The sequence below is a fragment of the Lepisosteus oculatus genome, chromosome 14 (assembly GCF_040954835.1).
Source record: "Lepisosteus oculatus isolate fLepOcu1 chromosome 14, fLepOcu1.hap2, whole genome shotgun sequence".
Classification (NCBI taxonomy): Eukaryota; Metazoa; Chordata; class Actinopteri; order Semionotiformes; family Lepisosteidae; genus Lepisosteus; species Lepisosteus oculatus.
Window position 1 is genome coordinate 58,208,274 of NC_090709.1, and position 26,423 is coordinate 58,234,696.

The 26,423-nt window shown below is 43.6% G+C and overlaps 1 protein-coding gene, 1 long non-coding RNA gene, 1 other non-coding gene and 1 pseudogene across 4 annotated transcripts; 1 reads left to right on the forward strand and 3 right to left on the reverse strand.

The window, feature by feature from the left end:
* Positions 1 to 827: 827 nt before the first annotated feature.
* LOC138243517 (U1 spliceosomal RNA) lies at positions 828 to 991 on the reverse strand. Its single transcript, XR_011192172.1, has one exon. It is a non-coding gene; the product is annotated as a U1 spliceosomal RNA (small nuclear RNA).
* Positions 992 to 4,179: 3,188 nt separating this feature from the next.
* On the forward strand, positions 4,180 to 4,298 carry LOC138219040 (5S ribosomal RNA; annotated as a pseudogene).
* An 8,027-nt stretch (positions 4,299 to 12,325) lies between these two features.
* On the reverse strand, positions 12,326 to 15,562 carry LOC138243048 (uncharacterized). 2 transcript variants are annotated; one of them, XM_069198537.1, is made up of 5 exons: positions 15,497 to 15,562; positions 13,902 to 14,228; positions 13,409 to 13,687; positions 13,031 to 13,318; positions 12,326 to 12,832 (listed from the first exon to the last, which is right to left on the reverse strand). In XM_069198537.1, exons 1-5 carry the CDS (start codon positions 15,546 to 15,548, stop codon positions 12,510 to 12,512), a joined length of 1,269 nt encoding a protein of 422 aa, XP_069054638.1. In that variant the 5' UTR covers positions 15,549 to 15,562; the 3' UTR covers positions 12,326 to 12,509. The 2 variants fall into 2 exon arrangements, with proteins under 2 accessions (XP_069054638.1, XP_069054639.1); XM_069198538.1 differs by having other exon boundaries at positions 12,729 to 12,816.
* A 5,574-nt stretch (positions 15,563 to 21,136) lies between these two features.
* Positions 21,137 to 22,013, reverse strand: LOC138243097 (uncharacterized). Its single transcript, XR_011191952.1, has 3 exons — positions 21,906 to 22,013; positions 21,315 to 21,373; positions 21,137 to 21,207 (listed from the first exon to the last, which is right to left on the reverse strand). It is a non-coding gene; the product is annotated as an uncharacterized lncRNA (long non-coding RNA).
* Between the last annotated feature and the right edge of the window lie 4,410 nt (positions 22,014 to 26,423).

Below are 26,423 nucleotides of genomic sequence, written 5' to 3' on the forward strand. Positions count from 1 at the left end.
TCCCAAGAGGGAACCTGGAGCACACACTTTGTGGGGGGCCAGGGGCTGCCTTCGCGCTCTGCCCCCGGTCTCTTGCGTGAGTACTAAATCTCACGGTGCCAGCCAGCGGCCAGGAGACAAGTACAATATCGCGGGACAGGGGGGCCTCGTCATTGATTGTTACATATGAGACGGGGATTAGGAGGAGACCCTGACTGATTGGTAAAGGGGAACACTAACATCAGAGTGACACCCCCGGCGTCTATTTTTGAGAGACGCCCTGAGATTTCTTAATGGCCAAGGAGGGTCGGGGCCTCGGTTTTACGCCTCCCCCGAAGGACGGCGCCTGTTTGTGCAGCACAGTGTCACCATCAGGATGCTGGGGCATAAGAAGCTTTTCCGGGGGGAATCTCCCATCCGGGTGCCGGCTAGGCTCACACCTGCTGGGCTGCCGTGGGTGAGCCCAGTCGAGAGTCCCAGGGTGAGATCTAGTCACCGGGGAGAAACGATACAAGCGAAGGATTACTCGGCTCCCAGCACTTGAAAAGACCGACAAATGACTTGTTCCCGCCGGAGCTGAATGTACCTGCATGTGTCGTGTCGTCTACTTCCCCCGCCCCGCTGTGTTTGCTGCATTGTCTTTGAAGCCAGCCCCCGAGACGAGACGGGCTGTTCCTGTGCCCCATTTAACACTTTACAGGTGCCATTCCCCGGCATTGTGGCCATTGTCGGTGGTCACACGCGATAAGATAAGGTGGAGGAGAGCAGGGCATGCCCAGCGCCAGACATTCGAGGAGGGGGCTGTGCGAGGTGAGGTGAGGTGCGACACGCTGGAGCCCCGACGCTGCTAGGGGAGAGCGCAAACGCAGTCCCCCACCACCAGAAATTATGCAGTCGAGATTCCCACATTTGGGGAATTCGCAGGGGTCAGCACACCCGGAGTGCAATGGCCAAGCCTCGCTCTGGGTGAACCTCCTTCTTGATCAAGGTATCTCCCCTGCCAGGTAAGTATGAGCTCTACAAGCCCTTGCAAGCGGCCCGCACCCACAGCACAAAGCGCGCAGCCTAGGCCAGCTCCTCGCCCCGCACACCACCGCCTCCTGCTGGGCCCACTCTTTCGCACACTCACACGCCACACTAACACTCAAAAGGGTGGGCAAAACGAGAAAACGAGCGCGCCGTTTCCTACACATCTGCAGTCGCCATTGCGCATTCGCAGCATGTCCCAGGACGCAATTCGGCCTCATTTGCATAACACCAGACCGGCAGATCGCTACACAAGCTCACGTCGTGCGCCTGCCACACACTGAACAAACACCGGAGCCTTTTCAGCAATTTCCAAAAACGGGCCTGCTCGCCTGCCCACAAGGCTCCGTCTCTTACCCGCTCTCCAGAGCCTGCTGCCTTCTGTGTTGTTCTCTCGGCACCGCTGCAGCGCACACAACTCCTGCAGCACGGGGAGAAAGTTTCCACGCTCCGCCGCAGGGAAGGCTCGCTCCGTGCACACACGTCCTTTCAATGCCAGTTCAACAAGTGTTCCGCATCAGCAGCGTCGGGGCTCCGGCGTGTCGCACCTCACTTCACCTCGCACAGCCCCCTCCTTGAATGTCTGGCGCTGGGCATGCCCCGCTCTCCTCCACCTTATCTCATCGCGTGTGACCACCGACAATGGCCACAATGCCGGGGAATGGCACCTGTAAAGTGTTAATTGGGGCACAGGAACAGCCCGTCTCGTCTCGGGGGCCGGCTTCAAAGACAATACAGCAAACACAGCGGGGCTGGGGAAGTAGACGACACAACACATGCAGGTACATTCAGCTCCGGCGGGAACGAGTCATTTGTCGGTCTTTTCAAGTGCTGGGAGCCGAGTAATCCTTCGCTTGTATCGTTTCTCCCCGGTGACTAGATCTCACCCTGCGACTCTCGACTGCGCTCACCCACGGCAGCCCAGCAGGTGTGAGCCTAGCCGGCACCCGGATGGGAGATTCCCCCCGGAAAAGCTCAGGTTGCTGTTGCTCCTGCAAGAGGTGTGACCGCTGGAACAGAGGCTGCAACAGAGCCTGTCAGCTGGTTTGGTGTTCGTGCCGGGAAATTCCAAATCCATACACAGTGGATAAGTAAACCCCATGTTCCACATTGTGTCTCAAGAATTCAATTGTACCTCAACACAAGTTGTTATCAATTTAATTCATGAGTAATGTATTGACTTCCGAGTTTAGAGTAACAGTGGGTAATAACACCGATTAGCGATTTGGTAACCGAACGATATATATTGACATATATTCTCTGTTGTGTATCTCTTTGTGTTGGCATCTCTTCGAGATTATATACCTTTTATATTGATAACCCTCACAGTAAGGTCTGCCGCTCGTATCCAGGCAGACTAGTATATGTTTGGTGCACAATTTATATGAATAAATGTATCTCGTGTATTGAACCCGTGTGTGTGCCTTGTTAGTTGTTCTGACGATTGATTTTCTAAAAGCCACAACGAACAACCTCGTGATTACTGCTACAATTAATAATTGTCTCAGTAAACCCATCAAACCTCTACAACCACGATACACCACCATAAACTATATTAATTTAGGAACATAAACATATAGTGTAAACTGTATATGGCTCGTATTGGTAGTTTAAAGAAAAAATACACACCAGTATTCCACTTTCTTCCTAAACATTTTAAGCATCAAAGTCTTACATGTAGTAAGATTTTACCACGTTTCGGAAACGTTTTTACATGCTCCTTCTGACCATCTTAAGTTTATATACTTTGTGAAAAGTCATAAGATATTAACATTTTCTGTGAATGTGCTCGTTATCGGAGTAAACAAAAGCATACTTTTAGAATTTGATTAATAGGGAATATAATATGGAATCACGTACCTAAAGAAATTAATAACGATATAATTATTTTTATGTACTGTAGCTCTAATAGTAGTATAATACACTTTCTATGGATACATGTGCTTCTACACAACGCAGAAGCACATTCACAAGTAACATTACCTAGCTAAGAGAGGACATTGGCTAGCCAATATGATAAATACAGTGGAAAAAAGCAATTGGGAAAATAAGACCTGCTGATCTGTTATACATACCAGGAAGAGAACAGGATATGATTTTTTTCTGTTCGAAACGTGTGTTGTCTTTATGAAATTCATGTATTTTAAACGTTTAATTAAGAAGAAAAACATTTACTGAAAGATACTAAGCTGATCACGAGATAGAAAGATCAGCCGTTTTTCGCGCATAAAAAGTGGCTATTAACTGGGTGAACTGTTATTAACTGGAGTCAACTGGGTGAAAACACATAATATGAACATGAAACAACACAAAAAATAAAAATAAGATACAATCTACAGACAATACAACCGGTGTCATGGAAATATAACTATCAAGGAAGCCACAAGAGAGAGTTCTCACCTGAGTAAGGTCTTTATTTCAATATTGCAATATTGGGAGCCCTGCTGCCACTTCGCAAAGTGCAACCAGAGACTCAATTTGTTACAAGCAGTACAGGGTTTTTATAAGACGTTGCGTTGTTAAAAAGCTCAGCGCTTTGTCCCTTCTAAAACTTCCCCTTTCCCTAAGAGAAAACAGATTACATCAAAAAGCGAAAGAAGAAGCGCTAGATATGTTATTCAAAGCTTATCAGTTACTTTCAGCTAATTCTAACGACCCAGACAGCATATATTGTTTTGGTACATTCTCTTCTAAAGTAACCTAAACAGTGTACTTTGTTGACGCACTGTTTTCTAAAATTCTGCACGTACTGTAGCACAGCAATTACATCCTTGAAATATATTATCTAAAAGTCCCAATATATTTTTTTGCAAAGCTCTCTACATTTTAAGAACCAATTTACTTATTAGATTTCCACTTCAAGACTTGTTCGGCTGGCGTTCGGGGAGTCGCGTTTTTCAGAATTGTATTGAGATCGTTTTCCACCGAGCTCAGATGTCAAAGCACAGCAGCAGCTCTCCACAGCGATCCTCTATAGCGCCCTTTCTCCCGCAGCTCCGTCCTCATTGGAAGGAAGCAAGAGTGAAAGGCTGAAGTGAAATAGAGCGGGGACGAAGGCAGTGAAGAGAGAGAATGTGGGAAGAAGAGAAAAACGCAAGGGAAAAACAGCAGCGTCATAAAAGAGGTGACGGAGCTGTCCTCTCTATAAGAAGGGTGCCAGTGAGCCCTGCTCTCGCTTGCGGCCACACCCCCTTGAGCACGCCTGATCTCGTCTGATCTTGGAAGCTAAGCAGGGGTGGGATTAGTTAGTACTTGGATGGGAGATCTCCTGGGAATACCAGGTGCTGTAAGCTTTTAAGCGCAGGAGGCACCCTATCCCCGCTCGCTCACACTGGTCCTGCGGACTCAAAGAAACAGTTGCAGGGTTGTTGCTGTCCAATCCACGCTCTCTGGCTAGGTGCCAGGCTGTGCTGTGCAGTTTGCGACGGTGCGCTGCAGATGCTAACTGACCGGCTACTTAGTGTTGGCTTTAACTAGCAAAGTTTGTGCACAGGAGAAAAGATGACTGTGGGTCCCAGCAAGTCAGGAAGAGGACCGGTTCGTTCCTGATGAAGAGCTAGTTCTGAATAGTGATTCAGCTGTCCACAGTTCCGACCTGTTCACAAGGCTTGCTGCTGGTGCTTACCTCAGGTGGATCCTCTGGTTACTCTCTGGCAACCTCCGCTCTAGACTCTTAGAACAAAAGAAAGTTCTGGCACTCGGACACACTGGCCGTTCCGTGGTTGTCCGGGCTGAGTCTTAGGATGGTCAGGAGGCGCGCTGCGAGAATGTCCTGCCCTTGGGATTCTCCTTTGAATTCCCTTTAGAAAAGTCCAGGAAATAGTCTCTCAGGCCCTCTGTGTTGCCTGTTTTTACCTGGAGGAACTTCAGCTCGTTCATTGGCTGAAAGTTCCATGGGCATCAGAGTCCCACGTGGGTTACTCGGCCCTACCAGTCCCTGATTGGTTGATCAAGGTGAGATGTGAGTCACTTACTCCTGACACTTAGGAATGCAGTCCAGATGTCCATCTGGCACTCCCTAGACAGATAGGCGAAAATGGATGACCATTGATCATGATAGCTAGGCTTAGCTAAGTGCATCCCCATTTGGGAGCTGTCCCTTATCAAAAGAAAACATCTTTAAATCAGCCTGCATGAATAGTTTCTCTGTGGCTGCACCACAGAGATGAACAGAGAGATGGGGCCTCATTTGAAAAAGCACAGCAACACTTAATTCTGTCTTATTAACAACCATTGCCACTACAAGTGAAAGGCTGAAGTGAAATAGAGCGGGGACGAAGGCAGTGAAGAGAGAGAACGTGGGAAGAAGAGAAAAACGCAAGGGAAAAACAGCAGCGTCATAAAAGAGGTGACGGAGCTTTCCTCTCTATAAGAAGGGTGCCAGTGAGCCCTGCTCTCGCTTACAGCCACACCCCCTTGAGCATGTCTGATCTCGGAAGCTGAACAGGGATGGGCCTGTTTAGTTCTTGGATGGGAGACTGCCTGGGAATACCAGGTGCTGTAAGCTTTTAAGCGCAGGAGGCGCCCTATCCCTGCTCGCTCGCTCACTGCCCTGTTCACACGTGCAGTGCGGCTTTTCCGTCTGTTTATTTGTCAGCTTTGGCGAGACACGGGTGCTTGTGTATCAGCGTGAGCGTTTTTATTCTGATCATGAACAGTTTTACAAGTCCGCAAAGGATCGAGGAAAGGTTAATCGCCAGCTGAAAAGAGACACAGCGCTTCGGCTGTGGAGACTTGTTCGGCTGGCGTTCTGGGAGTCACGTTTTTCAGAATTGTATTGAGATCGTTTTCCACAGAGCTCAGATGTCAAAGCACAGCAGCAGCTCTCCACAGCGATCCTCTATAGCGCCCTTTCTCCCGAAGCTCTGTCCTCATTGGAAGGAAGCAAGAGTGAAAGGCCGAAGTGAAATAGAGATGCAGCCATTCAAAATGAGCGTTGAAAACCCGCGGTACAGTAACCAACCCGCAGGGCACCGTAGGGCACCGCGGTAAGTGACTGGCTGGCCAAAATGACTGACAGGGGCACTCGTGGTGCATTGGTTGGTAGTGAAAAGATTTAATCATTTAATGTCTTTACTGTGCACGTTTCAATCCGCTTAGTTTTGAATATTTATGTGGAATTTTACCACTAAAGGGAAATTTTAGTAGCTGAGCATAAAAAGAAGAGGAGCATAACGCATATGAAGGTCATAAACGATATTAATTTTGGAACATAAACATTACTGTATGTACATAAACTGTACTGTGTATGGCTGGTCTTGATAGTTTAAGGAAAAAATACACACCAGTCTTCCATTTCTCCCTAAACATTTTAAGCATGAAAGTTTTATGAAACGGTCCCCAAATATGTGATTGCTGTATAGAATGAATTTTAATTTTTAAAAATTATTTAACACGAAAATTAAGCTGTTTACATCTTCCGCCTGAGAACAGTCACCCGTTGCTACCCAACGCAGAAACATAGCCACTAACTAGCAAAGAGAGGACATTAGTGAGCCAATATGATAAAGAAATAAATGATTATTTTGTTTATTTCTTTTGCACATTTATTTGAACATTTCCATCGATTGTACAAGCACTTGGAAACTGTCCAATCCCTAGTTCATCAAGCATTTACCGGTCTGGCGCCTGTCTGTGTCTTCTAGGATATAATGCCAGCGAACTCTTGTTTTTATGTCCACTATAACTACGCTGGGCAAACGTTCCGAGGTCAAATTCTTCCAGCACGGGGGTACCTTTAAAGCGGAGACGATGGCACCGAAATTTTTTGGCGCGCCTTCTCTTTAAAGCCCTGGCCAAATATGAAGACAGTACGTACAGTTATAATTCAAACGGAATTAAAAACTACACATCCCAGTTACCATGGTGGTGCTTGTGATCATTGCGTTTAACCAACAAAACAGGGCGAAAAATCAGTCACATGACTTTGGGGCAGAGTTTCGAAAGCTTAACCTATCAGCAACAAAGCGAAATTTACACGATAGGCTACCTCAAACTGTCAGTTACAAGACTGTGTATGTCGCTTAAGCCACTCCTATTTGGCATTTTAGTTATGGAGGCGAGAAGACGCCCCCCCCTCTCTGGGTGTCTGATTTGCCGCCATCTTTAACTGTTCGGTGTCCGAATCGGAGTAGCTACGCGTACGAAATAAAGTTAATCCCAACTACAAAACATATTTTTGTGGTAAGAGGGCGCAAAACATCAGTATTTACTGCTATTAATTACTGTACGATTTATAGTTGAAATCTGAGCCTAGATATAAAGTTAGATATAAGGTTAAAATCTCGACAAAGCAATGTAGGAAATGCAGAGAAAATAAATCCTTTCTGACATCTAAAATCAGTTTCGATCAAGGTCTCTAAAACGAACAAGAAAAAGAGGATTTTCGGAGGGCAATTACGCTGTGTTTATATAGAATAACTGATTTATGAGCAATCTAATTTCTTGTTCGTTTAAAACAGTGAAATGTCAGCTGCAAAAGATCGCACCAGAAACAGCACTATAACACTGTGTATAGTTCCATCCACACAGTGCTGAATTTGCATTAATTACGAATTACACAAATGTAATTATATCTTATTAATTTCTTGAGATATGCGATTCTTTTAATACAGTCTTTGCTGTGCTCTAGAGGATCCTTGTGATATTTCGAGCTCTGGTTGAATGATAAGTGTCGCAGTTTAAATCATTTTCGTAGTTAGAAATTATGGAACGCTCTGTTAAAAGCAAGGGAGTTTTTATGTCCGTTGCAGTTCTTTTGCAACATGAATATAATTTTATCGTTATTAATTTCTTGAGATACGCGATTCCATATTATAGTCCCTTTTAATCAAATTCTAAAAGTATGCTTGTTGACTCCGGTATCACGTTAGTTAAAGACTTCGATGCTTAAAATGTTTAGGGAGAAATGGAATACTGGTGTGTATGTTTTCTTTAAAGTACCAAGACCAGCCATATACTGTATGTTTAAGTTCCAAAATTAATATCATTTATGGACTTCACACGCGTTGCAGTATGCTCCTATTCTTTTTATGCTCAGGCACTAAGATTTCCCTTCTGCTTTGTGTAAGGATGGAATCAAAAGCAATCTTAAGTGGTGAGAAAGCTGTGCTCAATGTATTTAAAGGACTTAAAAGTAAAAGGAGATGCTTCATATTGCTTGACTAATTTTAAAAACTAAGTTATAAATGCAGACGCTCCCACGGTGCGCTGCTCTGGTGCGCCGGCTCTTACACAGTGCCTGTCGGCCGTAAGCGTTACAATATACATACCCAACACTGCTTGTACCCATCTGTCATGCAAATAAAACACCTTGAATTGAATTGAGGGGAGAGGGGGGGAATACTAAAGCCAATACTGGCGACGTGCTAATGCGTTGGTTTAACAGTCCGGGTGTGGCAGGCTTCCAATGTCAACTCGACTCGATTGGAAGACAATGGACGTATTTTAGCCCTAAATGAATTAATAGCAAACATGGTTTACATAAAATACATTTTTCCAAGAAAGTTTATAATAATACGATCTATAGTTGAAATCTGAGCCTACTTTAAAAATAAAGGAAAAGCATTTTCAGAGAGCAATCACGCTGTGTTTATGTAGAAAAAGCGATTAGGTTTATGAGCAATCTAATTACCTATTCGCCTAAAACGCTATATAAAATAAAGTTTATTTAGAGATGAATGATCAGTGTCGCAGTTTAAATAATGGGAGTCAGGAAACTAACACACAGCGCCACCGGATTTAATAACGCAATAAAAACTCTATAAAATAATGTGACTAGGCACAGAAAAAGTTTACAGCACAGTACAATAATAAATGCTGACCATGACTTTAGAAGCATAAATTACCTTACACTCAATTTAAACACAAGCTGTCTTTCTGTATGAACCTCTAAGCTGGTTCATACAGAAAATGTAGAAATGCATTAGCCTGATTATGATTAAAAAACACATATAATTAAACACGCGTTTGCGATTTAAATCAGAACACGATTTAAATCAATATAAATATTTATATTGTAACGCATACTGTCCAGCCTCCATTTCTCTATAAAAATTTACTCTGTTGCACACACACACACAATAGAAGCAGGAACCGTTGTCAGAAGGGAAGAAGGTGACTATTCATTGTTATCAAAAATGACTTAGAATCGATCATGTTGCGATATTTTGAAATATAAAAGTCAATTGATTGTCCATAATATCGCTATTCTATTTTTTCGAAGAAATGTTTGTTAAAAGAAAAGTCCAGCACAGGCTGGATTTGAACACACAACCTGTGCATTGGTAGTCACGCACCTAGACCAGTAGGCTACAGGGGAACTCGCATGAACAGGCAGGCGAAACAGCCCTACACAGCCCTGTCGCAGCACACGACTATAATCATACCGTTATTCAATTCTTTAGATACGCGATTTCATATTATATTCCCTTTTAATCAAATTCTAAAAGTATGCTTGTTGACTCTGGTATCACGTTAGTTAAAGACTTCGAAGCTTAAAATGTTTAGGGAGAAATGGAATACTGGTGTGTATTTTTTTCTTTAAAGTACCAAGACCAGCTATATACTGTATGTTTATGTTCCAAAATTAATATCGTTTATGACCTTCAGATGCGTTATGCTCCTCTTCTTTTTATGCTCAGCTACTAAAATTTCCCTTTAGTGGTAAAATTCCATATAAATATTCAAAACTAAGCGGATTGAAATGTGCACAGTCCAAAGACATTAAATGATTAAATCTTTTCACTACCAACCAATGCACCACGAGTGCCCCTGTCGGTCATTTTGGCCAGCCAATCACTTACCGCGGTGCCCTGCGGGTTGGTTACTGTACCGTGGGTTTTTACCGCTCATTTTGAATGGCTGCATCTGTACCAGATTCACACTCACCTTTTTTCTATACATACATTGTCATTGATCTCTGCAGTACTAAACACATCATACTGAATTAAAGGTCCGGAAATATATGTTTCTTGTCTTCTTACACAGCTCGACAATAACAAAGCAGATTTACACTCACCTGTTTTTATACAAACGGGATGTTTACAGTGTTAATTACAGTCCAGATTCAGAGCGGAGTTTTACAAACCGATATTTTACACAGAAGATTGACACTGCTTTGCGTTGTGAATCTCTTTCTCTATTGGTTTTATTGAATGTGGCACTATTAGACAGGCAATGCACTGGGATAGGGGGATGCTGTTCATGAGCCAATAGCATTTAAACACCCACACTGCTGCAACTAAGTGTGTTGGGTAGCACACACACAAATCTTCATTTACAGAGCTCCTGTAGCCTTTTTTCAGTGTTGGCCAGTACTCAGGGAAGAGACATTTACAACCCATTCGACAAGGGTTAAACACGCACAAGGGCAATAAAATGTATGACATTACATGGACAGATCTGAATGAAATTTCAGGCTATCGAAAAAAGTAAATAATTAAATAGCCCATAGCCCAGGACAGAAGACAAGACTGACAAGTAGCCCAAGTTTCTGTCCGTGAAGAAAAAAACTTGCCGCTGCCACCAAACAGATGTAAAATCTTGGGTTCAGTTTAGTGTTTTGGGCTTTCATATGAAGGTAAACAGAGCTTTCACTGGGCGATTATATCAATTTATTAGGAACTAAACATCTTACAAACTACAACTCCCATAAACACCCTTAGCCACTGTAGGAAAACCGTAGCCGTGGGACGCCAAATATGTAATGTTAGTGGCTCTCTGAAGGCACCAGTTCTGTAGGGTTTGGGCATTTACTGAGACAATTATTAATTGTAGCAGTAAATCACAAAGTTGATTCTTTTGATGGCTTTAGAATCCAACCATGCGACATAACTCAAACAACGCACACACACAGGTACTAATACACGAGGATACATTTATTAATACATAGAATATGCATATAAACCTAACAGATCTTATCGAGAGGGTTATCAGATTACAAAAGGTATATATTCAATCAGTTACAAATATAACAAGTTACATATATCAAGAGGACATACGTTCAGTATATCATTCATTAAGACCGTTTCATAAATGAACTTGGTTACAACTTCTACATTAGATACTCAAACAAGTACATAACTCTTAGGAATTAAATTGATATCAACTGGTTTGGATAACAATTGAATTCTCGAGCTGTAATGCATTGAAGTTGAATACTCATCCAATCTCTGGGGATTCAGATCTCCTGCGGGCACAAAGAAACAGTTGCAGGCTTGTTGCTGTCCAATCCGCGCTCTCTGGCTCCGTGCCAGGCTGTACTTTGCGGCTTGCGACGGTGCGCTGCTGATGCTCATTGTTGGCTTTAACTAGCAAAGTTTGTGCACAGGAGAAAAGATGACAGAACTGAGGACCAGTTTGTTCCTGATGAAGAGCTAGTTCTGAATAGTGATTCAGCTGTCCACAGTTCCGACCTGTTCAGGAGGCCTGCTGCTGGTTACTCTCTGGCAACCTCCACTCTAGACTCTTAGAACAAAGGAAAGTTCTGGCACTCGGACACACTGGCCGTTCCGTGGTTGTCTGGGCTGAGTCTCAGGATGGTCAGGAGGCGCGCTGCGAGAATGTCCTGCCCTTGGGAGCCTTCTGCTCCTGGGCCGTCCTGCCCTGGAATTCTCCTTTGAATTCCCTTTAGAACAGTCCACAGAATCCTCTCCAGAATCTTACTGAATCTTGTTGAATCTGAATCTGAATCTGAATCTCACAGGCTCTCTGTGGGTTCCAGCAAGTCAGGAAGAGGACCGGTTCGTTCCTGATGAAGAGTTCTGAATAGTGATTCAGCTGTCCACAGTTCTGACCTGTTCACGAGGCTTGCTGCTGATGCTAACCTCGGGTGGATCCTCTGGTTACTCTCTGGCAACCTCCGCTCTAGACTCTTAGAACAAAGGAAAGTTCTGGCACTCAGACACACTGGCCGTTCCATGGTTGTCCGGGCTGAGTCTCAGGATGGTCAGGAGGCACACTGAGAGAATGTCCTGCCCTTGGGAGCCTTCTGCTCCTAAGGCCGTCCTACCCTGGAATTCTCCTTTGAATTCCCTTTCAGAAAGTCCACAGAAGTCTCCCAGGCCCTCTGTGTTGCCTGTTTTTACCTGGAGGAACTTCAGCTCGTTCATTGGCTGAAAGTTCCATGGGCATCAGAGTCCCACGTGGATTACTCGGCCCTACCAGTCCCTGATTGGTTGATCAAGGTGAGTTATGAGTCACTTACTCCTGACACCTAGGAATGCAGTCCAGATGTATATCTGGCACTCCCTAGACAGATAGGCGCCAATGGATGACCATTGATCATGATAGCCAGGCTTAGCTAAGTGCATCTCCCTTTGGGAGCGGTCCCTTATGAAAGAAAACATCTTTAAATCAGCCTGCATGAATAGTTTCTCTGTGGCTGCACCACAGAGATGAAGGGAGAGATGAGGCCTCAGTTGGGAAAGCACAGCAACACTTAATTCTGTCTTATTAACAAGCATTGCTGCTACACCCCCAATATACTGCCCTGACTCTCCTCATCACCCCTGCAGTCTGTGTCCATTGGAGACAACAGGATCAGAGTGTCCCTCTCCTGTCTCCTCAGTCACCTGGACACCAGGGACCTGAGGACAGACTCCATTCTGACTACCAGTTTCTGGTTGATCTGCTGGAGGACTGATCGCTGAGCTGCTGTCATTCGGGGCATCATCTCTCCTTGTCAGTTCATAGGTCCCGTCATTCCTGATCGTCGTCCTTGATCTCCTCATCCCGACCCATACTCCCAGGATTGCCAGGATGACTCCAGCAACACCAACACCAGTGACACCAGTGATCACTCCGACAGACCTGTGACGAAGAGGGTCTGATGTAGGAAACACAGAGGAGACAAAACACAGCTCGTCACACCTTCAAGAAGACATGAGGAGTCTCTTCCGATAGAGATACTGACCAGCAGACCTCTGATCTCTCTCCACAGGATCAAGAACTGGAGAAACTCTTTACACTCGAGAATACAAGTACAAGATTTGAGGAGTTCTCCTGCACCTCAGTCTAGTCTTACCCTCCACAGTGAGAGAGACAGTGCTGACGGCCTTCTGGATGTGTGAGAGCAAAACTGTATAGATCCCCTCATCAGACGCCCTCAGGTCCTGCAGTCTCAACTCCTGATTCTCCACCGACACTCTGTCTCTGTACTGGGGGACACAGCTGGCTGTGCTGTTCTGGACAGAGCACACTGAGGTCCAGTTTCCACCTCCTGCAGGATCAAACAGCACCTCCACTGGCTCTCCAGTGAGCAGAGGGACAGACAGAGAGGCTCCAGGCTGCAGGGTGACAGTGACTCTGTGAGCTGAAAGACAATCAGGATAAAGGATGATATAAGAACACACTCTATCAAGAATATAGAGCCCTCTAGTGACCCTACTGTAGATCTGCTCACCTCCCACAGTGACTGTCACAGTGCTGATGGTGTTTCCCTGAAGGTCCCTCACTGTGTAGCTCCCCTGATCAGCTGGAGTGAGGGAGCGCAGTGTCAGAGAGCTGTTCTGCACTGACACTCTGTGTTCATACCCGGGGTCAAGGGGCCCTGCGCTGCTCAGTAAGACTCTGGAAGACTGGGTAGATCCTGCAGGATCAAACAGCACCTCCACTGGACCAGTAGTATGGAGAGGGAGAGACAGAGAGGCTCCAGACTGATGGGTGACATTTTCTTCATGAGCTGAAAGCAGAGAGATGAACATCAGAATGTCAGCTGGGTTTGGATTATTTTAGTTTGCAGACTTTGAAAAGAACATTGAAAACAGCCTTGGAGTCTAATAAAGATGGACAGTGTAAGAACTGGGGACAAGATTCTCCAGATGTGAACATTATCAGACACCTCCCACAGTGGGCTCAGCTGGACGCTGTTAAAACCGAGACTCGTGAGCTGTTACCTGTGACAGTGAGATAAGTGTCCTCCAGGAACTGCAGGTGGTCTCGCTCGGCTTCCCGATAGCACTCATACAGGCCCGTGTCGGAGAACGTCACAGCAGCGATGGTCAGGGAGTAATTTCCCAGTCTGGCCTTGTCTCCGGACATCTGGGCTCTGTGCTCGAACCCGGGTCCAGAATGAGGTCTTCCACCTTCGACATACAGCACAGGTCTTCCTGTAGACAACACCCATTTTACAGCAGGCTGGTCCACAGGGGCTGGATCCTTGGAGATGCAGGGCAGTGTAGCCGAGTCCAAAAATCTCACAGTGACAGGGCCAGCACAGGACTCTGGGAAACAACAGACGTGGTTTCAGACAGGCCTGGGGATCACCAAGGGGAGACATGCTACCCCCCTCCTCCCCCCCACCTGCTGTCAGCTCCAAGAAGTTACACACGCACACTGAAACCCCCCGCGTTTACGGTGAGTTACACTAACGGATGGTGTAATTTCAGTGTCTTCCAGTGAGGATATTATCAATTAGCCATCTCATTTGAATACCGGTATTTCTGGGCTTTTATTGTGACCAGTCAAAATAATTGTCTCCTTATTCACAGTGTAACCACAAGAGCTGCCGATGGAACCACAACTGCACTTTTAAAATAGCATTAATTGGCAGGTCCAAACTTGGTAGCTGTGAGTTGTCTTTTTTTTTAAGAAAACTGAAATAAAGTTTCAAATAGTTCAAATAAAGAGACAAGGGAGTCTCTCATTCTCATTTTGAATAAGCAGTTCGAGAATGTTTAAAAACATCAAACCAGCCTTCGAGCCACGTATTTATAAAGAATAAAGAATAAGAAACTGCTTCGCATTAAAAAACAAACTGTACTATTTTAAAAGCAAATGGAATAAACATGGAAAGTACACTGGATTCAACAGGATGTGTTGCTTTGATAACCATGTACTAAGCTGCCCTAAGTGGTTTAATAACATATCAACAAAACACTGGACACTCACCCATCCAGCTCCCACCTGGATGATGCAATGGCAGGCATAGTGCACCAGTCCTCTCCCCACAAACCAGCTCTCAGTGGGGAGGAGAGCAGAGTGGTGAAGCCAGTTCAGAGAGGGGGGGTTTTTAAGAGGCCATGATGGGTAAAGACCAGGGGGGGAATTTGGCCAGGACGCCGGGGTTACACCCCTACTCTTTCCGAGAAATGCCCTGGGATTGTTAATGGCCACAGAGAGTCAGACCTCGGTTTTACATCTCATCCAAAGGACAGCACTTTTTTACAGTCCAGTGTCCCAGTCATTATACCAGGGAATCAGGACCCACACAGACCACAGGGTGAGCACCCCCTGCTGGCCCCACTAACACCTCTCCCAGCAGCAACCTCAGCTTTCCCAAGAGTCTCCCCTCCAGGTACTGGCCAGGCTCACACTATCTGAGTTTCAGTGTGGGGGGGGCTGCCAGCTGGGAGGTGCAGGGTGATACACCTGCCGGCTAAATGTAAGAACTGTTCCGGCGCCTCCGGGATCGTGTCGCGACAATGGAGGAAACTGAACTCCAGCTGGAATCTGAAGGGAACTTGAATCGAAAGCCCGGAGCGTCACCCACCCGTGGTCCAGAGCACCAGTAAAAAGGCAGCAGGGATTGTCGGGAGCGCCATCCTGCCAGGAGGATCCCGGATGAGAGTCGACTCTCCCATTCTGCAGCTGAAGCGACACTGAACGGTCGCTGCAAAGACCGCGCTGGTCTGTAAGGGGGAGATAAGAGATGTTTCAGCAAGAAAATTGGCATTGCCCCCTCCTGCCATAAGTGAATATAAACTGGGTAGAGAATAGAAATGGAAAGACAGATTAACAGCTTGGATTCCCCCCCAAGGCAAAAACAAAAATCGTGACTGGGCAGACGGTAACAACTCAGATAAACAATGAAACACTACAACGCTGGTTCCACCCGCTCAGAAGACAAAAAAAAAATCAGTTGAGTTTGTGTCTTTTGCAGGAGGCTACGCCACAGAGCCATGCGTCTCCTGAAAAAAAGGAAAGCGACCTGAAACTGCTCGGGAGCAACTTGCAACGGCACGAACCCGCACACACGCAGAGCCGACGAGCGCGGTGGGTTTCACCGTGTGTAGGACGGGGGGCGACTTCACGGATTTCAACCTGTTCTCAGCAGCAACCGAGTGTTTCCGGGGATCTGGAGCCTGGTGGCCCAAAAACACACGTCTGGTGGTTTTGGGGTCCAGTCGAGCGCTCGGCTACATGGACGTCATAAGGAGAGGGGACGGGTAAAGGTTTATTCCGCGCTGAAAAAAAAAAGAAAAGAGACAACACTTCGGCCTCGACTGCTGGAAGGGGAAACAAAATCTCACATGTGTATCTAGAAACTATCTCAAATATCGCCGCGAAGCGACTTCTTAGGGTCCCTTAGGGAGTGAAAACCAGGTCTGGGGAGGTCACCAGTCCAGCGCTGTGGATCCCCGGTTTGACCAAGCGGGTGGGGGAAAGGAGCCTTTCCCCGCCATCTTCCACATTCCATACACCCCGTTGTTCTTGAATATTTTTAAAAAGGTCAAAGTCCTATTAGGATGGAATATTTATTAACTCCTAGTTTATACCGACGCCAGACTTTCGCATTTAGATGCTGAATTTTAATACCTCAGAAATGCGAGATGACGCGTGTGAATACGCTCGGGCACAATTCTGTGAGTTTGGTCCAACTGAAACCTTTCGGGGATTTTTAACTCATTAAAAAGCCCATACAAATCTAGAATATTTCCAAGTGTACGAGGGAGTGTACGAGTGTAGCCTGCTTGGTCTCGGGAGAGTGTTAGAAGATGCTTTCAGCTGGCAAGAAAGCTTTATTTCCGCTTGGTGGTTTATGAACTGAAAGTCAGCAGTTTAGTGTGCTTAAAAAGATTTAAAACGGAGTTTCGTCGACCGGGGTAAAGTTAGCTTGAAGTTCGAAAACGATTTTGGCACGCCTGTAGCGCTTTCACGAAATCTCTTAGAGTTACAAAAACACTTGCTTTGTGTATAAAATACATTGTGGATGATTTCTCAGCCTTTACTTTTTCGTTTTTATGACATTTTTTTGACCAAGCACGAATATGCTTTTGTCCATATCTCCGCAATGGAAGCACAGAACGCCTTCAAACCAAAAGCATTTTAAAGACCACGACTTGTGGATATTTCCACAGCCTTTACATCAAACTATCGGTGAGCTAATTATCTTTTTTTAAACCTCCGGTTTTTCATCGATGCGTAATTACGCACGAACTGGAACCCGGGGGACCGCTGTGTGCACACGTTCACAAAGCGAGAAATACTGTTCAATACGGCTTCGTGCGAAAAACCGGTATATGACCATAGGAAGCAGAACAGCGCGGTCTCCAATTACCCAGACTGTAAGCACGGGAATAAAGCTTTGTTTGATTTCTGAAACCCTTCCTTTACGTCCTGTTTTCATTCAGGTAAGGGTCAACTATATTCACAATACTACTGACAGCAGGAAGATAAAAATATTCTTTACTCAGCAGCTTATTAAAAACAGCTCCCATGATGTTCATACCGACTTTTTACACAGAACACTGACACAGCTTTGTGTTCTGAATCTCTTTTTCTCTTGCTTTTATTTAATGTGGCACAATGCACTGGGATAGGGGTATTCTGTTCACAAACCAATAGCATTTAAACCACAGCACCCACAATGCTGCAGGTAAGTGTTTTGCACACTAAGCAGGTCATCTGACTATTCCCAGCTTTGTTTTGGGTTATGGAACCTTTATTTTTTTATGATTTTCTGAAGATAACACTACAGGTGGGATGGGTGGGTTGTCTTCATGGCTCAATAGCATTTCAAATACAGCACCCACACTGCTGAAACCAAGTGTTTTACACACCAGACAGGCCCCCGAACCTCATACAACCTTACTGTGGCTGTGGCCCCTGTCTTTATTTTGTAATGAGTTTCTGAAGATAACACTACAGGTAATACACTGGGACAGGTGGGTCGTCTTCATGGCTCAATAGCATTTCAAATACAGCACCCACTCTGCTGAAACCAAGTGTTTTACACACCAGACAGGCCCCCAAACCTCATACAACCTTACTGTAGCTGTGGCCCCTTTCTTTAATTTTTTATGATTTTCTGAAGATTACACTACAGGTAATACACTGGGACGGGTGGGTCGTCTTCATGGCTCAATAGCATTTCAAATACAGCACCCACTCTGCTGAAACCAAGTGTTTTACACACCAGACAGGCCCCCAAACCTCATACAACCTTACTGTAGCTGTGGCCCCTTTCTTTAATTTTTTATGATTTTCTGAAGATTACACTACAGGTAATACACTGGGACGGGTGGGTCGTCTTCATGGCTCAATAGCATTTCAAATACAGCACCCACTCTGCTGAAACCAAGTGTTTTACACACCAGACAGGCCCCCAAACCTCATACAACCTTACTGTAGCTGTGGCCCCTTTCTTTAATTTTTTATGATTTTCTGAAGATTACACTACAGGTAATACACTGGGACGGGTGGGTCGTCTTCATGGCTCAATAGCATTTCAAATACAGCACCCACTCTGCTGAAACCAAGTGTTTTACACACCAGACAGTCCCCCAAACCTCATACAACCTTACTGTGGCTGTGGCCCCTGTCTTTATTTTGTAATGAGTTTCTGAAGATAACACTACAGGTAATACACTGGGACAGGTGGGTCGTCTTCATGGCTCAATAGCATTTCAAATACAGCACCCACTCTGCTGAAACCAAGTGTTTTACACACCAGACAGGCCCCCAAACCTCATACAACCTTACTGTGGCTGTGGCCCCTGTCTTTATTTTGTAATGAGTTTCTGAAGATAACACTACAGGTAATACACTGGGACAGGTGGGTCGTCTTCATGGCTCAATAGCATTTCAAATACAGCACCCACTCTGCTGAAACCAAGTGTTTTACACACCAGACAGGCCCCCAAACCTCATACAACCTTACTGTGGCTGTGGCCCCTGTCTTTATTTTGTAATGAGTTTCTGAAGATAACACTACAGGTAATACACTGGGATAGGGGGGTGCTATTCATGAGTCAAAAGCTTCATCACAACATCTGAAAATTTTAGATTTTACATTCTTTTTATTTCCCATGTTTCATTTAGTTTTTTCCTAATTTCACATTTTAAATAAGCTATATCTGTAATCACAATGAAGGTGTGGTATGCAGTCTTGATGATGTGACTGTGTAACCATCAGGCACGAAGGAGAGAAAAACAAAAAACTCCAAAGGAGAAAAAAAATCTCTGGGGGTCCAAGGCCTGATGGTTGACCTCCCCTCCAGGTCCTGGTTGTGTATGACAAGTAGTTACTAGAAACAGTTCACATGCACAACCATGCAGATTGACACGGTGAATTCTATTTCATATATTATGTGAGACTAGATGTTAATGTTGAGTGTGTCCCATCCACTGGGTTGAGCAGTACAGGATCTTGAGTTTTGTAGGCTGGGTTCCTTGCTTCAGAAATCCAGGAGGATCCCTTGTCATGGGGGACGGAGCTCAATATCAACCAAAGGCACCGAAGAGAGAACAGTGGCAGGCATGGTGTGGAGAAAAAAAAAGGGTTAGACACAGAAAAAACAATTGCAACGTGGTTGTCTACTTACCCACTTGATATCTATGTTTCTGCACCTCCTAAAGAATTAGATCACTTGGGATAAAGAAGACTACAGAGACGATGTAGAAGACTACAGCATTGTTAAATATGCTTGTAGGTATGGGGCATCCTTAAAAAGGTCTGACATATATTTCCACAATTTAAGGGCTGTGTGCCTAAATGCTCTGCTACGTGCTTGCTATTGTTAACATAATCTGTTCATTGATCTAGACAGTATCCTACAACTACCTTAACCTTACTGTAAGAAAAGTATCACTTTGGTGTCTAGGCTGTTCTTTTTCATGAGTCTCCACTCCTGGAGATGTACATGGTACGATATTGAAAGCCAGTGGGGTTCGGACTTCGATGATGCAATTGTGTTTTATTGTTCCGGTTAGAATCCTTTTAGCACTGTGCCCTGTCTGAAGGTAGATAGAGTACTGTTTTGGAAACCTAATAAAAAGGAATCACCCTAGATACACTTCTATTTGATAGAAGCCATTTTTCTTTGATCTTTCTCACAACGGAGTGGAATTTCTTGATTAATCTATCTTACTAGGATGGATACAATTTTATCTGGAAATCTTTCACATAAATCATGTCATGGTGACATACTGTCGTTTTACATTTCTTTGCACTACTACAGTGATGTTAACAGTGTGTAGTGATCATATTTAAAAGGGACTGTGTTGTGTCATGATTAACTTTTTTACTGTTTTCATACAGACTTTGTTTGGTTTCTGGCAATAGATAACAAATGGTTTCTAGTGATTTTGTGTTCTAGTGTTTTTCATTACTGTTTGGCAAAGTGTACGAAAGTTTACTCTTACCCAAGATAAAATTTTTGGGGGGATATTGAAACTTGTACTTACGTGTCTTTTGGAGGTGAATTCTGCTGAGAACACGTTGACAGTCTTCTTGAGTTTCCAGCATGTCTTTTATGTAATGCTCGGGAGTAGGGGGTGGATGCTCACTCATCAACAGTGCCTGAAATATAAAACCGTAAGAAGGGTTACGAACTGCAAAGGATCCAAGGAGTATAAATGGGTCACAAATCAAGATCTAGGTATTTGCACAATTTGCCAGATCTCTCTTAATCAAACTCCTTTTTTCTTACTTTGTGTTTTTACAGCAAGACGTTATATTGTTTCTGTGCAAAATGACAAGCTCTTTTAGGTGTTCATGGTTGTGTCTTTGTTTCTATACTATTGGAAAGAAACCTAGTAAGTGATTTGATGCATCCATGTCTAATCATTAATCTGACACAGTAATTCTATCTTTGAGATGCCTGTGTCATGTAATAAATTGCACAGATTATCAGTAATCTTTTATGTGTGCCTTCTTTGGTGTGTTTTTTGAAAAGTTATCTCTAATTTATAGAACCATTAATGCCAGAAGACAAGCCTGCAATCCAAACTTCTTAACAATAACAAACAATTATAACGTCCACTGAAATATGTCATCCTACTGTATGTTTCTGCTGAATCTAAAACTACATGTCCTGCTTAAAAAACCCTTTCATAGTGATAGTTTGCATGCAGAGCATACTCACCAAACTGGGGTTGGCAAAATGTACATATCCATGTTATTTCATTCTTTGCGCTTTCATACTCTTCTTTTGAGATGCACAATTCATGGAACCAGTTTTCACAACTGTCACACTGAATCTACACGGACAGTAAACCTTATATCAGTTCAGCTATCACCTTTCACTGGCATGTTTTGTTATTATGTGCTTACATTACACATACAGATAGAGATGATGTTCACTTACCCAGTTTGTCTGCCGCACTGGTGTTTCTCCACACATCAGGCACATGTCCTGGAGAGGAGCTATAATAAACATGCCAAATAGACTGATTTTTCCAATGTTATCTACAGATCATTGTTGCATAATTGAAAACAGTTTGATAGAGACCTTTTCGTATGCACTTTCCTGATTAGGTGTTCTACTGCTTCTTAAACCGCACATTGTCATGTCTCAGAATACTCCTGTCAACACCTGTTACCCTTTTTTGCGTCAGCGTGTGTTGCTATGATTTTAAGGGGGCACATGATAACACAGCTATCATGTTTCAGTTTGCTTTGCTTCACTATGGGCAATTTAGACCCACACTTTTCCCAGACAATGGTTGTGTCAACCACGACGAAGGCCAAAGTGTCATTGAATTTTAACTGTGTGAAATGTGATTTAATTAACTTTTCATCACTGTGTTATATAGTACAAAAAGAATACCCAAATGAGTTCTGCATATAAATAAATTGAGAATCTTTTTCATCCAGACTTGTTACAGAGAGAGAACATGCTTCAGGAAAATAATATACACCAAGAAACGTAGGCAATGAGGATCAAATGGTACAATACCTGAAGCCTCAAGAATTCTGATTGACAGGTCTTCCCGCAACTTTCTCATTTCTTTGGCACTGCTGTTTATTTCGATATATGTTGGAATATCCGGGAAATTGTTAATGATGTCTGCACCCATCTAACAGACAAAAGTTTGTTTCAATTATTTCCCTAAAAATCTCTCATACAATAGTTTTAAGTCCAAAATTTCGGCATGGAAAGGTTATGCTGACCTGCATCACAAAGACCCCACAGCTTGAGGCATCTGCTTGCCTGGTGTGACCAATCACGCTTGGGTGCCAGTTGATATTCAACCAGTCTTCTTTTCCTAGGACATTCCTTCGCATCTTAAAAAAGTCCCTGTGAATCAAAACAATAGGTTATTGATAAATGAGGAAATATTTGTCATGCTGAACTTGAACCTGAAATGTATGTGTGCCCCTGCAGAATTTCACCACGAAACTAATGCTTGATTTCTTACCTGAACCTTTTTGCCGCTGCAGTGGAGTCTCCCATCTCATCACTCCCCATAGGGTCGACCACAAAGACTTTCTGGGATGGAGCATACAGATACTGCAAGAAACAAAGGGCCCATCATCAGACATGAAGTTGCATTTAATGTGGGGCCAGACACACAGGCAGTTTCAGGAGTTTTATGTTGTTTAAACAAAGGTTTTTAATATTTGAATATTTTATATATATAATATTTATATTTATATATTATTTAACATTTAATATTTTGCAAACCTCGGCAAAGACAGTCAGGAAATGACCTAACAGCACTTTTTTTCCTACATGACACTTTGACTTGTTTGGTTGTCTGTTCATTACACAGCAGTATTCACAATAATAATTTAGGAAAAGTGCACTGTCACCATTGCCTTGGACACTCACTATCAATGTCCACCTTTTTTAACAGGAGAGGAACACATACATTGTGACTTTGTAATTTTTTTAGATGCAACAAGGATAATCACTTGAACTGTAATGGTTCCAGGTGTAATTATAAACCTACGCTGTTTTGGATTACCTGCACCACACTTACCAACAATTTCCAGTGGACACCAGTGTTAAAAAAGCTAATAATGGCTTCATAGTTTTCAAAGTTGACCTGTAATGAAAAGAATGACAAGATTAGTACAACAGGCTGCCTCACAGGGATGGTGTGCTACCTTTGAATTTTCATTTCTGACTATAAAGGTAGTTTCTTTAGGCAGCACCATGGGCACAGTTGTGACCTGTTTTGATTGCTTGTAGCTCTCCTTGTTTCTCTATTGATAAAACAATCATCAGTTAGTGAAAAACCATGTTTGCCCCCTCACTAATGTAATCCATCAACATTTGTGTTTGATGTCCTTACCTTGGACAAACGTTGTCTAGCCATGCGCTCTCTATTCCCACTCATGATTACACCAGTTGTGTAGTGGTTCATTAGGAAAACCTTCTTCCCCAAGTCCATGGATTCTTTCGCTACTTGAAAGTAACACTCAATGGTCTTATGGAAAAAGCAAACACAATTGAAGAAGATGTGATTTCACGCACTCACACACATTTGATTACACAAAAGCTCAGAAACCTTAACAAATGCATGCAATCAAACACTTTCATCTTACCTCGCCTATGAGCCACTCATCTGGTTTCAGAGACACAAACTCCGAGTGTCTGAGAATATATGTGTCTGCACTGTGCATGGATGGCAAAACTGCAACCACTAATTCACTCGGATTGATGTTCCAAAGGGCGTGTACCTAAAAAAGATTTACCAAGCCAAAAGCATACACAAGAGATCACTGGACCTAACATAATGAAAATTGAGATTACACACCACAAGTATAACACAAGTATGTCAACAAGTATAACAAGTTAGAGAGAAACGACAAAGAACACCTACAGTAGTAGAAGATGACATTCATAAGCTCTGAAAAAGAAGTGAATGTCCACACAGAGAAATATTTGAAATACAAATCCTACCTTCTTTTTGAAATCTGTTTTCTCTTTTATAAGTTTTGAGATGGGGCGTGCATCACAGTGTGGTGTGATCACTTCAGCCATGCCCACGGCAGCTTGCTTGGGTGACACTTTCCTTTCTTCTTTGTGCTGCCATTCTTTATATTCTGTGGTTCCTGCTTTCCCCTGCTGTACTTGCAGGCCGTTGCTGTCATCTGGCGATTTTTCATTTGTTTCAATATTTCTATTGCTAACTTTTTTTTCCTGTGTTCTCATTTTTTTGGGGATTGGAATTTTCTGTGGTGCGCTGTAGAATTTATTTTTTGTTTCTTTGCCTACACCTGGTGCTCTCTTTGCCCATTGTTCCTGTGCATGTTCATGACGTGTCTTAGTGGTGATCAATGGAGCTGTCAAAACCTTTTTGGGGAGAGCATTTTGGATTATATGTTCTCTGTACCGGCCTTGGAGGGATTGTCTCATTATCGTAATAAACTCTGCTGGCCTCAGTTTCCTCCTGTGCTGAAGTATTGAATGCTTGACAATGCCAAACCAGGTCTCAACATGACAATTAGTGGCTCTTGTTTGTGCTACCTCTGACATTGATATGTCTTTTTTGCTGTCTGAAGCATATCTTGCCAGGTCACCCAACAAAATTCCACTCCACAGTGGAAATAGTGCCATGTATCTTTGCAACAGAAATCTTATTATGTCTTCACAGAAATAGGGGTTCACATTGTGTTGTGTCCCATAGTCATCATGTCCTTGAGCTGATATGCTGTCTTCATAAATACCTTTGAACTTCACAGCGAAAGGAGAGCGGCCCAGGCTGCCTCTCATTTTTGGGTACAGTACCTCATCTGTGTCTTTGACTTCTGCTTCCTTTTCCATCTGGTCTGGTGTGGTTGTTTGAGAAATGTAAGCGTTAAGGAGGCAGACACTAGATTGGACTTCATTTGTGAACCTCCTGCTTGAGAGTACAATACACATGTGTTTGAAAACATTTCTGGCGACACTCAAAGTTGTGCTGTTTTGCAGGATGGCAAAGGAAAATGTTGCAAAGTCTCGCAGTCCTTTGTCTGTTGTTTTTTTACTAATTGCTTGAGAGACAGCCTTTATGACATGGGCAGAGCAAAGGTGCAGAACAGTGAACATCTGAAGTTCTGTGTACTTAAGTTTGCCTTGGCAGACTTTCATTGCACGATTTAAGTATGCATGGATGGTGTCCCCATTGAAGGCAAAAAGAACACTGTGAATCAGGGCCCAGCTGTAGTCAGTTTCTACATGCTGCACTCTCTTGGTAGTACATGTTGAGATGTCAAACATGAATTTCCGTAGCCAACGTTCTATACTGACAATGGTGTGGTCAGTTGTCAACATTTCAGACACCGGTAATGGAGGCTTTCTTTTTCCACCTCCAGGTAACGTAAGACTGTAGTACAAAATTATTTTGTTCTCCGATGGAATTTTTCTGACTACCCCTCCTGTTGCATCCAGGTAAAGGCTGACTTTCTCCTTCATCTTTAGATGGGCAATAAGAATTCGCATACTCTGTTCTGTGTAAAGATAGGCAGCAAATGTGTCTAACTGCAAAATCTGTATATATCCTGGGAAATGGACAATGTCGAAGTCGCATGCTTTCATATATTTTTGTGCCATATGTAATTCAAACACTGGATCATAGTGAATGCGTTTACTGTTCCTGAACTCTGATGAAATGACTTTCAGGACATTCTGTGTTAGTGGTTTAGATAAATTGCCTGCTGCAATTTCAGCAAGCGGTGTTCTGCTCAGGTTCCTGTAGTACACATTGCTGATTCCTTTTGTGAGGGCACGGGCAATCTTTCGACGATAAGGCTGACGTGCTTGTCGAAATTTTGTTTCCCTTTTACTGTGCTGTATTTGCCCTGCTCGTACAACATCAATTGTGATGTCATCATTGCCCATTGGTTTGTGTCTTGTTGTCATAATGTATTTTACATTGCAGGACCTGAAGGTACAGACTGCTTTTATCATCAGAAAGTTTTTTTTTTTTTCTGCTGTTCTCTTTCCTGATGTATTGGTATTTGAAGGCTATTGGGCAACAAGGATTTATCTTCCTGAACTCGTTATATAAGATCTGGGTCCATGGTCGTCTTAGTTTAGATGTACCTTTTAGAGGTGCTATTTTTCTCCATTGTTCAGCCTTTAAACATACTTGGAAAGTTTTAGGCACAGACATAATCTTTCTTAATCCCCTTTTATCCTGAGGTGATGTCCCAGATGAGCTTGCCCCCTGGGAATATTCACTGTGCTCTTCAGGCTTTTTTTCTGATTCTACACAGATTTTTTCTCCCTCTAACATGTCACCACTGTCTGTGCTGCCGTGTGCTGCCCATGCATCTTCTGTATCTCCTGATGAACTTCTGAGCTCTGTGTTGCCTTCCAAACTATGTCCCTCACTTTGACTTGAAATATTGACTATAGATTGTGTACTGTCATCTGGTTTGGAATCCCTACCAATACTCACCTCCTTCTGCGCCCTAAGCACTTTGGTTCTTAGTTGTTTTCTATCTTCATGCCAAATCACTGATAACCATTTCTTGTTGCTGG

Bases quoted from the DNA above. Each gene is read 5' to 3' on its own strand.
- LOC138243048 (XM_069198537.1), bottom strand. From the start codon at position 15,548: ATGGCGCTCCCGACAATCCCTGCTGCCTTTTTACTGGTGCTCTGGACC. The intron at 14,229-15,496 runs GTGGGTGACGCT...GTTGTTTCCCAG, and splicing joins ACTGGTGCTCTGGACCACGG to AGTCCTGTGCTGGCCCTGTC. The intron at 12,833-13,030 runs GTAAGACTAGAC...TTCCTACATCAG, and splicing joins TGTCTCTCTCACTGTGGAGG to ACCCTCTTCGTCACAGGTCT.